This window comes from Oculina patagonica, chromosome 1 (genome assembly GCF_052425735.1).
Source record: "Oculina patagonica isolate OP01 chromosome 1, crgOcupat, whole genome shotgun sequence".
Classification (NCBI taxonomy): domain Eukaryota; kingdom Metazoa; phylum Cnidaria; class Anthozoa; order Scleractinia; family Oculinidae; genus Oculina; species Oculina patagonica.
This window is the reverse complement of record NC_135758.1, coordinates 35,285,316-35,297,901: the sequence shown is the minus strand read 5'-3', so window position 1 is coordinate 35,297,901 and position 12,586 is coordinate 35,285,316. Positions and strand designations below refer to the sequence as shown.

The 12,586-nt window shown below is 37.0% G+C and overlaps 1 protein-coding gene and 1 pseudogene across 1 annotated transcript; one reads left to right on the top strand and one right to left on the bottom strand.

Moving 5' to 3' along the window:
• Positions 1-4,025: 4,025 nt before the first annotated feature.
• On the bottom strand, positions 4,026-5,315 carry LOC144666691 (galanin receptor 2b-like; annotated as a pseudogene).
• A 3,746-nt stretch (positions 5,316-9,061) lies between these two features.
• LOC144666729 (neuropeptide Y receptor type 2-like) lies at positions 9,062-10,733 on the top strand. The gene has a single exon (XM_078528113.1). It carries the CDS (start codon positions 9,062-9,064, stop codon positions 10,100-10,102), a length of 1,041 nt encoding a protein of 346 aa, XP_078384239.1. The 3' UTR covers positions 10,103-10,733.
• The last annotated feature ends 1,853 nt before the right edge of the window (positions 10,734-12,586 follow it).

Here is a 12,586-nt window from a genome sequence, read left to right as displayed (position 1 = left end):
TGCATATAACTCCCACAATTTCAGTAGACAGGTTGCCACTTTCGTCGGTGAAACACATAATTTTATATTTTTTAATATTTTCATCGCCTATTTGGTTCTTTTTCCATTGTACGTTTTTGTGTTTACTTAATATTATTCCAAATTATCGTTTTCAGAATTTAAGGTAGATATCATGGATCGATCTTATATCAGGCAACAGACTTTCAGTGCGTAACATCAAAGGAAACGTCCATTTACTTAGTAATTACGGGAAATAATCTCCCACTGAAATAGACGGTCTCAAAAAGCACATGATATGAATTCTTGATAAGCTTCCCAAAATAAGTGAAATTATCAATATCCCCAGACCAATTAAATTTCCAATCTGAATAAATGCGAATCGAACTCGATTGTGAAAAACGCTGACTAAGGTCTTTCAGAACCTGAGTCTAAATTTAGCAAAACGTTTCTAAAAATACTGCACAGTGCCCTAAATATAGACCCGTACAAAGTGCGTGGGATGGCTACTACAAGTTTGCGTTGGTGGCGCTTAGAAACTGACTAAAAACAGTGTAAAAGAGGACACCCTGGCACGATTAGGTTTTATGGTTGGACTTTTCATTTTTTCCAGCTATTTTTTTATTAGTGAAGTGGAAAATCGCCTGCTAATAGCGCGAAGTTTTTTTTTCACTGCATTTCGTCGCTGATTCTTGCAATTATATTTCTTGTCCAAACAGCCAACACGCAGATGACTTCTAAATCAGCCAATCACATAACAGCATGTTTAATAAAATGAATAATATCGTCAAATAAGCAGTTCAAATAAGCAGTTCTGTCAAAAAAAAATTAATTCTCATGTAAGAGACTATTTTAGGTGTAGTGAAGCGCAAAAGTGTCAAACAACGCACGATTGAAGTTAGCTTCTGTTTCCCAAAAGAGCGATAACATTTATTAAATGAAGATGAGTTCTATCACCATAAGCTTTGAAATTCACTACAAGGGTGTCTTGGAAACTACAACCTTGTTCGCTGTTTGCTTGGCTGCTGCCATCTTTGTGGTAACGCGAGCATATCGTAGACTTTTCAAGCCGCTGAATTATGGAGAATTTAATGGGGATCCCAGCTACTACAGAAAGCCAATTCCTGAGGAAAATCAACAGAACACTTGGAAGGTATAAGGCATTTGTTTTTAATAGAAATTTTTTCGCAACATAGTAATCAATACTTTTATTTTCTGTCCGTATGGGTGTCCGTATTTATTCCATATGGGTGTCCGTATTTATTCCATATGGGTGTCCGTATTTATTCCATATAAATATCTAGTACATAAAATTGATAAGATCACATAAAACTTAAAGCTCAACTTAACCCCATTTTTGTCTTAATTAATCCTCCAAGCATAATTTAAAAATATTCTTCGAAAATTTCTTGCCACTTTAAGAGAGTGAGGATTTTTCGAATCGAAAAACACCGTTTACACAAAGGTTCTGACATCTCGTCTGTAGAGATTCAAGCTAGACTTAGTTTGAAACAAGTTATGCAAGACATTTGTTCGACTTCTAAATATAATCACTAAATTAAGGGCAGTTTCTACAATAGTTTATGAGATACCTTTCAAACTAAATACCTTCCTGACCCTTTTTCACTTTTCATATCCATTTTGTTCTGAAACATTCAAGTGTGTTTTTAACTGAATTTTTTCCTTGTTTCTTTCTTTTAAGATTTCATCAAGTGGGGTAATGACAGCCTTACCTACGGAACTCAAAGAAATAAACATTGATAGCAAGTATCAACAAAATATTTCTGAAGATTACAAACGTCTTTGGAGAGATGCTATTCACTGAACACTATGATGGCTGCTTGATTTAAGCGTAAAAACTATTATAAACTGTCACGCAAACCTAAAGTCAGGTTCTCCCTACAGACTATTCGATGACTTAAATCGCTTTTTTCCAACAAGGTTGCGCTCTATGCTCATCAATGCTGCAATCGCCCCTATTTCAATAACAGATAATTGCATTTTAGACAATAAAAAGGATCCTTTAGTTTGATATTGTGAAAGTTGTCAAATTATTTTCCCTTTTAGTTTAGTGATCTCTTTAGCGAGTAGTAAGCGTTAGTAAGTTATCGTCTTATGGTAAACATAAATCTCGCTTTAAAACCGAATTAAAATATGTGATTTATCAGAAACGTATGATTAAAACGTCAAGACAAAAATTAACCTTAGATTCGGATAAGGATTCATAAAACTGGTTTATCCATCATTTAATCTTTCAGAAAACGCCAATTCTACAAACCATTAAACTCTGGTCAAAGGAACGATTGAATGGGGTCGTCGTAAATGACTGACTAAGTTTTCCTCCAGGCCATAAGAAGGGTGGTCGCGTAAATTATATAACGAAGCGGTCGCGGTCGCCGCATTAATAGAGGTCGCAAAGCGGAATTCTTCAGTGTTATCACTAGAGCATGGAATCTTGAAACTATGAATCATATCGTTAGTTCTACTGCACTGCAAGGTAGTGACAGGAAACGAGTCCGAAGGACGTCTGTGATATAAGTTTCTTCTATACCCGGGTTCTGCATAAAATTTTGAAAATTAAAACCTCGCGTAAGTATATAAGCATGATTATCAATTTGTTAATTGTCCGCTTACTCAGATCAATAAAAATTCAAATCACGCCGCAGAACTTTAAATCCTTTTTTTTGTTTTGGTCACCAAAAAGCGTGTTGCAAAATCATATATTATTTGGTTTCGCTTTCTATAAAAATCGTTTTTGATTTTCCATAATTAAAGAAACTTCTGCAGTGTCATGCACCAGTGGGTGATTACTTAGACCGTTATAAATATTCCGGGCTCACACCACACAGCAAACGTGTTTATCCCCTCTTGATGTTACACGATAGGAAGTCAATAAGTTAAACTAGCTATCAACAGGTTAGACAATAAGTTAAACTAGATAGAGTGATTTTAATTAACCCGTGAAATAGTTATTACACTTTCAGATACTATTAGACGCAAATTCCATTTTTTTCTTTTGTTTCCGTTCGACTATTATGCACAAACTGTAAGATATTGTTTCACGGGTTAAATGAAATCGCTCTATCTCGTTGAGATATGAAGCTAAGTGCATGACCACTATAAACAAATATCTATCTAAGTAAGCAACTTTTATGCCCAAATCAATACAAAAGACTAACATTAAACGCAGACGGCTTCAGTTGAGGTTTTTGTTGATACAGATAATAATTTAACAACACGTTTCAATACATTACAACGTACTTATGATTCAAATTCATCATTTTCGAGAGAGAAAATTGTCAAAGACAGTTACAATATTTATTACACTTGGGAGGACATAAGAGGCAACAAGATGACTCCAGAACGTTTGCTTAGTCAACGGAGTCGAATCGTGAGATAGTAGTGTAACACCAAATGAATCTTATGAAGAACTTTCTGAACTTTTATTTTCAGGAACGCAGAACCACACGATAACTGAACACATCTTTCGAAAGTGATTGTTGAAAACCACTTCATTTTGAGTTGATTGTTCGCATTCGATTATCTCTAACAATCCGCCGCCTTTATCAGTTTTCAGTTGATGGAGATGTTGACTTTATTCTTTTTTTGATTTCTCTCTTAGGTTTGGTCATAACCTAAGAGACATAACAAGGAATGGCTTTGAGTTTGTTTTTGGTTCTCGTCCTTGCTCTGAGGGTTTTTCTCCGGGTTCTCCGGTTTTCCTCCCTCCACAAAAACCAACACTTCAAATTCCAATTCGACCTTGATGCACGTACACGTCTTAACGAGCTCCCGAGCTCTTCTGTGTCACGTGAGTAAATAAATTACAATTACAATTAAATTACAATTACATTACATATTTCTCACTATTTTTATCAGAACATGTACTTTACAAAACATGTTTGACAGAGCGGAGGCCGTCATAACGTGTTTTTATTAATGATAAACAAATAACTTGATCTTTTTTTACATGTAATAACTTTGGGTAAAACTTAATTTGACGCTTATTTGTACAGCAAATAAAAATGTCAGATTTATTTAATCTTTCTTATTGCTGTGTGGCTTACGCAAATATTCTTCAATTTCCGGCACCAGCCGCCGCTGCTATTTTTTGGTAGTCCCAAAACACACAAGGCGCTTTTGATCACGGTTTTTAACTCTTGCAACCGGCGAACGACAAGCAAAAGATACTTTCATTATTATTTAGTTAGTTACAGTGCCCTCGGCTAATATCGCCGTTTATTTTCAAGACATAATGTCCCTCTAATGTACCCTCAACTTGGCTGAATACAGTAAAACTTACGCTTCGTGCAGAGTTTCCCTTGTTTACGCAAGGCTTACAGCAGAGTAGCTCTAAATGAAAAATTAACTTGAATCCATCTCGAAAGTTAGAGCTTTGTGAAGCGTACAAGATAGGATTTAAAAACGAATTCGCAAAAAGTAAAAACCGAGATATTCTATGCAGTGCAAACAATGTTTCGTAGTTGTCCCGCACAGTTTTGAAATCGGCAGAGATTAGAAAAATAAAGAAGATAGCGAATGGCAGCGAGCAGATAGCAAAGACAACTGCTAACCAGATGAGAAGGCGAGCCAGTTGCTTCTTGGCTCGTCTTTCTGCCTCCGTAACAGTTGATTCCGAGAGAATTGTTTTTGTAAAATACAAGCCACGGATGATTTCAAAATAGCAAAAGAAAAGTACCAGGGAACTCACAATGCCAAAACCAACGCAAGTGAATATGATAAAGGGCTTGTGAAGGAAAAACTCATCCAAACTCCAAGGACGTTTACATGGGTATTTAGAAGATTCCATGTCATACGTATTGTCTTGAATATCTGGGATGCAAGATAACAAAGCAAGGAGCCATAGTACTGATATAACGTATTTCACTTTGTTTTCGCTTATCCTTAAATTGGATTGAAAAGGTTTCAGAAGCGCCAAATATCTTTCTACTGAGATCGTGCAAACTGTAAGAACAGCTACATTGATGGTGATTGGAACAACAGCATTTCCCGCAAACAGCTTGCAGATAAGATCCCCTGAGAATCCTTCCAAATGAACTTTAGTTAAAGCATAATCGTACAGTCCAGGACAGAGTAACAAAGTTAGCAAGTCTGCCACAGCCAAATTCAAAAGTAGATAGTTTGTTGTCGTGTGCATTGATGGTGTTTTTCGCACAATGTTGATAACGATGCCGTTGCCCACCACACCAAGCAATGACAATAAGCGCATACAAAGCAGCAAAAATTATGTCCTGAGTTGTTACGGAACCGTCTGCCTGATCATGATGGAAAAGGTCTTTCAAGGTGTTATTTTCCATCGGTTGTGGTTTGATTATTAAAGCCGTCCCTTCACGTTTGGCTCTTAGCCCACACGACTCTCTGTATTGGAATAACAACCGCTAAATCGACGGTTTGGGTCAGGTTTTGACAGATGTATCCCGCAGATGTATCCCGCAGTTTGAACAAGCTCGTCTGAAGATTTTGACTTGCATAAAAAAAACACTAGTTTGCATTGAGACACATACCCACTCAGAGTACTCAATTCTCAGTTGATCGGCGCTTAGCCAAAAGGATCAGGAGTCGTCCCACTAACAGATGTCAACTTGAAATCAAGAGCCAGAAATTGAATACGCAGTGTATGTTTACCGGTCGTCGATCAGCAATGAGAAAATCGTCTAATTAGAAGAAAAATATAATCGTCTAATTAGAACTGTCGTCAATGAAGGTAGCGGCTTGTTGAGAAAGGAAAATCCTTTGACTTCATATTACAACTGTTATTACTGAATATATTAACTGAGAAGTATACTAAGCTATAGTGAACGTTGCGTGCAGCAATTGTTGTTAATTGTTGGAAACATACCAAAAGTAAAGCAGTTTTTTTTTTTTAAATGATATTCTCGAATATTTGTGAACCATTTTACTCATCCACTTATTTTGAGTCTCCATCTTAGCTGCATCTTAGCAATGTAAGCTTTGCTTGTGGTAAATTATAGAATGTTTATCATACAATTGTCAAGATAACATGGCGACTATGCAACTCATCCATCATTTCGTCAAGTTTTCATGTTCTTGACGAGGTTGCATACATTTTCGAACCTAATAACGAGATAACTTGTATACGTCTGATCTGGCATGTTAGTCAGTAGACTAACACGCCAGCTAAAATTAACACTTCGCAGAAAGACCTAAAAATATGGCAAAGTGCCTTAAAATATTATTCGCGTTCACTTCATTTTAACATTTAAAGGCGTCGTGATTATTTCGCTTAACAAGTGAAAACAAAGATGTTTTCTCTATTATCCTCTGTATTGTCCGGTGTTTTAATATCTCCTTAGCCAACGAGGTAATTCAGTTGGCTTTCCTCAGAAATGGCACAAAATTCTGGAGGTGGGGGTGGTTTAAAAAAACTTCATTTTTGATTTACTGTAAGGCGCTCTAACAATTTTTTTTAAAAAATTCGTATACAGGTATTCAATCTTCTATACTTAAACATATCAAAAAAAGGAATACCAGAGAGTTAATCCCAGTAGATACGTTTGAGAAAATCAGGTTTGTTAAAAAACAAAAGAAAACGACAATCGTTACTACGGTAACCTTTGTTACTAAGTAGCCAGTAAAAAATCAAACTTTGGTCATACTTGTTCCTAATGGTGTAGTCAGGCAAAAAATCGAAAATTAACTTCCTATATGATTTTTATTTTCAAAACGACCACCTTTGGGCTAAAAAAAACTACATCGAGCCCCCTTAAACCCGGGCGCCGGAGACCTGGGTAATGGCGCACGACCGATAAGGGATTGGTTCTTACAATTGAGACATTGAGGAAAAAAATCAGGTCGCACTGCTAAACAAAGGAGAAGTCAGAGGCAAAAGGAAGAACAGCAACAAATCTTTCCTATCCCTTGAGTTAGTAATTTTGTTTGCCTTCACCAGTGCAACAAGCACTGTTGATCACTCCGTGCCGGTCAGTCGAGTGACGCATATGCGCATTAGAGGACATAAAGTTTCATCACTGGACATTTCGCCGAGTAAAAATATAAAAACGTTTAGATTGACAGTTTCCATTTGAGGTGCCTTCGTTCCATCTGTGAAATCACTGAAGTGGCAGGATAAAGTTCCAATAACTGAAGTTCTCGCTTGTGACAACGTGTATATAGTGCTAAATATCATTTAATGAAAACACAATTGCAACTTGCATGGATGGACCGACCATGTGTTAGGCCTGCCTGTCCTCATATATCCATTAGAGGACATTAACATTAAGCTTAAAGTAGTTAAAGTGCCATCACTGGACATTTCGCCGAGTAAAAATATAAAAACGCTTAGGTAGAAAGCTGTTGAAACTATGCACACTAAACGTTTTCGATCATATCTGCAATCCGATCAGTTCTGCAATCCGCCAAACTGGGTGTTGTTATAACCTTAGGCTTGAATAAAAATTACACAACGCTGATTCCCACAGTACTGTTTTAATGAACATCCCAGTATTATCTCAAGTTTTAAAGTCTGTCTAAAAACGCCTTTAAAGTTATAGAGTTAACAACTGCCTTAATACTGAAAACGATGTGGTGATAAGATAATCTAGCAGACGTGAATTAAGAGCCGTCAGGATCTCAGGATTTTTCTTCGTCCCATGCTCGTGACAAACTAAATACAATTTACTACAGTATGACCAAGCATAAACTTCAGCATCTTAGTATTTATTTTTTCCAGCCCGCTTTAATTCTATTTTCTTTTACAGGGATATAGAAATCCAAGCAGAATAAAGACGTGAAAAATAAATGCTAAAAATATTAACGAAAACGAAATATTCAGCTGTTTTATCTTAATTTTTTTTTCGTGTAGCCACTTTTTTGCCAAGAAGAATAGACATCTTTTTCATGCTAGATAAAACTCTTAGAGATGTAACGAAATGTGAATTGCAGGTATGAGATATTTCACGAATTTGCTAAAGCTATTATTTTAACAGTTCTGAACACGTAATTTGCATATAAAACGACCAGCAAACGGATATATAAATTAATTCTGACTTGTGTGAAAAAGACAGTTGTTTTGTCCCGTCAGAGCAATTTGCATGCTGTCTGTCAAATAACTTGTAAAAAGCAAATGACATTTCACAGGAAATTGAATGTCTTCTTTACAATTGTGCCAAGCCCGGCATGGAGGTCAATAAAAGTTATTTTCCGGTGATCTATTTAACAAAAATTATATGCGTATTTCAAGCTATTTTTACCTTAACGCTTTTCTTGATAGCGTTAAGCTGAGCAAATACTCAACGCCAACCATACGTTCTTGCTTTAATGGTGTTTTCAGTGTGTGTGAGGTTAACAACAAATCCAACCGCAACTTTTATTTTCAGTTATAATTTGAAGCAATAAACTAATCCGTCCTCGTCGTGCAATATGACATTTATCTTCTCTTAAATAAACCGATTATGTAGCTGGCAATAATTTTTATTACATATGAGGAACTTAAAACGGAAATAGCCTATAAACGACGGAAGAACAAAACAAGTCTAATTAACTTTTGATGGCTTTAGAACGCTTTTCCTCTCGTCAAACAATCGTTTCAACGCCAACACTTAGGCTTCAAAAAGATTTGCATATATATTTCTTTTCGATCATCGATACATTACAGAAAGCACCGTCTTCAGCGAGACAAAGAAAATATTAAGTTTTATATCGAAAACTGCCTGAAGAAAACGATCTTATTAGAATCATAATGGTAAATTAAACTTCGAACAAAACACCGAAAATTAAAATATAATGTTCTCTTTGCACTTTATTGTTTTCGTAACACCTGTCAACACGTTCGCGGGCTCACCAGCGGCTGTCACGGTAACTAGTAGCAGTTAATACACTGAAGCTTATATCCATCCGTTCAGGACTAGAATCTATCAAAAGCGTACAGGTGGATAACTGTGGAGAAATAATTGCCTTAAAATTGTTACTTTAAAAACGTACGCGTATTCTGCAAATATTTTTCAAGTCATAAGCGGATCGAGTAGGTTGTCTCTCCTGAGTGAGTAGCTCGGCGATTATCCTCAGTTTTTACTTGGCGGTTTTTATGATGAACGGAAGCCGGTTGAACGGATCCCAAGAGTATTTACAAATAACGTCTCAAGATATCGTTTTCGCCACGCTGTACTCGTTTATGGTGTTTTTCGGCGTCGTGGGAAACGGCATCGTGATTACCATCGTGCAAAAAACACCATCAATGCACACAACAACGAACTATCTGCTGCTGAACTTGGCTGTGGCGGATTTGCTTACCTTGCTTCTTTGTCCTGGTGTCTATGACTTTGCCTTGAATCATTTCAGGATTAATCCAGCATTGGGGGACATTGTTTGCAAGCTGTTTGCTGGAAATGCCATCGTTTGCATTACATTTGATGCCTCCGTGCTGACTCTTTGTGTAATTGCCGTGGAGCGCTATGTGGCCATTGTAAAACCGTTTAAAAGCAGCAGATGGAATATCTCGTCTAGAAAAATGGGCATAGTCATTGCCCTGATCTGGCTCATGGCATTCATCCTGAGTTTTCCAGATAGTTTATGGACGGAATACAGCAGGGATGACGATCTCGCTTCGTCTCGGTACCCGTGCATTCGTCCGTGGACCCTGGATCACGAGTCGACCGTGAAAGTTTACATTGTGACTCACTGCATAATTCTTATCGTACTTCCTTCAGTTTTAATTTCCTTTTGTTATCTTTCCATTCTTAAAGTGCTCAAGTGGGATCTTGCTGATCCGGCCGTAGATGAAGCCGATAAGAACAACATGAGGAGACTTCTAAAACTTCTTGTTTCGTTAGCCGTAGCATTTTGTATACTCTGTCTCCCATTCGCAAGCTTCTTTTTGTATGTCGCCGCACTTGAAAAAACACAAATTGAACAGGATTTCGCATCACTGTTCCTTGCACATAGAATTGTTCGAGTGTTGATATTTTTCAACTCTTTTATTAATCCACTTTTGTATGCTGCTCAAAGCACAAATTACAGAAAAGCGTTACAAGCACTTTGCTGTAGAACTATAGGCGCTAACACTGAGCGGGAAGCAATCAACTTAGCAAATAGGAACATGATTACTGGAAATGGTGAGAAAGTTTAGCCAGTGGAAAGATGGTTGAATTTTAGATGTAAAAATGGTGTTGGTCAATAATAGCGAACAAATGGAATCATATTAATCATGTTTCACCTGCCAGGCGTTATGTATATAGTATGTTTTATCAATGCTAAAATGTAAAGTAAAGAAAATTTGTCACAGCTTGGAGATAAAGTAGTAACTACTAAAATCTTTCATTATTAATATTGTAATCTAAGACTGCTGAAACTGTTGAAGCATTTCATTATTCATTGTAATTTGCCTGTTTACCAAGTATCATTCACGCATATTTCTTCTTCTGTTCAGCCCAAGTCGCCTGACAGCTAAAAAGAAGCTCAGAATCTAGGGGGAAATTACAATGAATCTCTTTTAACCGCAATTATAGTAATATAAGGGATTTTCCAATTAGCATAATTCCTTGAATTACAAAATACATGATTTTTATCCCACCGCGTTTTTTCACATATCAACAAATTAAAACCGCAAAATTGTTGCCAGTTGGAAATGAGTATGCTACTAAACCTTCGACCGATAACTTGCTATTGTTGAATCTCAAGATGATACCAAACAGCTCGAATTAACCAAAAACCGTTTGTTTCATCCTCAAAGATGTTCACTGTAACCTTCTTTTCCTAAATAAATTTCTTCGGTGTCACAATGTGACATGAGCTTATCAAAACCGGGCGACACTTTTATCATTTGCGTTTAGTTCTTTCGTCACTTGTATGAAAGTAGTAAAAGCTTTTTATTTAAACATACCAATTGACACCATAGTAACTGGAACTAATGTATCAATAAAGATAGTGAATGTAATTTCAGGCAGCTTGCACATTTTGAACGGAACGTAAAGCTTAAGAATGTCTGTCTCAGAAACCCAGGCAATATTAAAAAATGTCGGAAGAAGGGGGTCGGCCGATCTCCACCATATTTATGTTGCATAGAGGTCTTACCCAACTCGTAACCATGGTAACAATTTTTGATTGATTAGCTTTATTGTTTACGAAAACAGACCACCCCCCCCAAAAATTGCCCAAATGGCGTGACAAAAGTTGTGATTTTAGGTCAACTTCAGCAGCGTGTATCTCTGGATATATTTAAGCAACAGATTTAATTTCACATCAGCGTAACACTTGTCCTTTGGTAGTTTAAATGCATACTAAATTAAATGTTTTCTGTACATCGTTCACGATCTGCATGCAAACTTAGAAGCCATACTTCGCAACATTTTTAAAAATCGCAAAACTAGGCATTTTAAAATTACAGTTTCTCCAGGGTCCGGGAAGATACAGATATAAACCTAACTGCAAGTTACTCACCAAAGATAGGAAAACATTTTAGGCCAGTATTGAAATTGGACCAGCGAATTTAAATTTTTTTAACGGTTCACTGTTTTACCGCTTTGGCTGATGTCATTTTCCAAGGCCACTACGCCTCCCTTGAAGCTGTCGATCTCATTAACCGGATTTCGCCGTTTAAGCGCCTCCGACAGGTGTAGAAACCTTAACGCTGTGGTTTATTGCCATATTATTTATGGTTTCGCGGTAAATCGTCCTCAGTTCAAGCGAGAGCCAAGGAAACATGCCAGCGATTGCGTGACAGGAGTGGAATACGCAGCTTTCAGGGAGGCCATCGAACCAAAGCAAACTTGTCCACGTTGATTAAAAGACTGGTAGCTTTTTCCTTCAATACTTGATCCTGGTCCAGAAAGGCTTTTAACTATCCCAATGTGGATTAAACTGGTCTTAATAACGCTTGCCGCAAGTGATCACAAGTAGACAACAGACTCGTGGAAACATCGCTGATGTCTGTAGGTTTGAAAAACGTTCCGATATTCCCGCTGATATATGCCATCTTGAAGCTTAGTTGCGATCGGATTATTTGTCAGACAAGGCCAAGGATGCAAGTTGCGGAGGCGAATATTATTTGCTTTCAGCTACGTATTGGCAAGATTTTGCATTCAGATAAAAACCTGATAAATCATAGCGCTTAGTAACCTGGCATGGATTTAAGAAATTGGCGGGAACGGACTACCGGAATACCCCTGAAATCCGTGGAACGGGCGATCACGGAATTGAATGAGTTGGATTGCTTTCATTTGGAAACAAACAATTATTTAATACAATCGAAATTTAGTTCTTTTTTCTCGTTACAAACAATTTCGTTAATGTAAGTTGCAACCAATGACGCAGTTTCAATCAGTGTGATTCACCACCTTTCAGTGTGCAATATTATTAATGAGTATTTCTTTCTACTTGGCTAGCTAGAGCTGCAGGTTTCAGCGGGATAATTAATTTTTATACAAAATTCATTTTGCAAAGACAGTAAATAAATCTAGGGTTAATTAGTTAGGGTTTCTTAAAACATTGCATGACAAATAAAAACCATAGTCATACATAATTAAGTAGTTTGGTAGACATGGTGGTATGCAGATCACATGTATCCTGATATGTCGACGGCTAATTATTGTCTTGGAAATACCAGTGAAAAGAA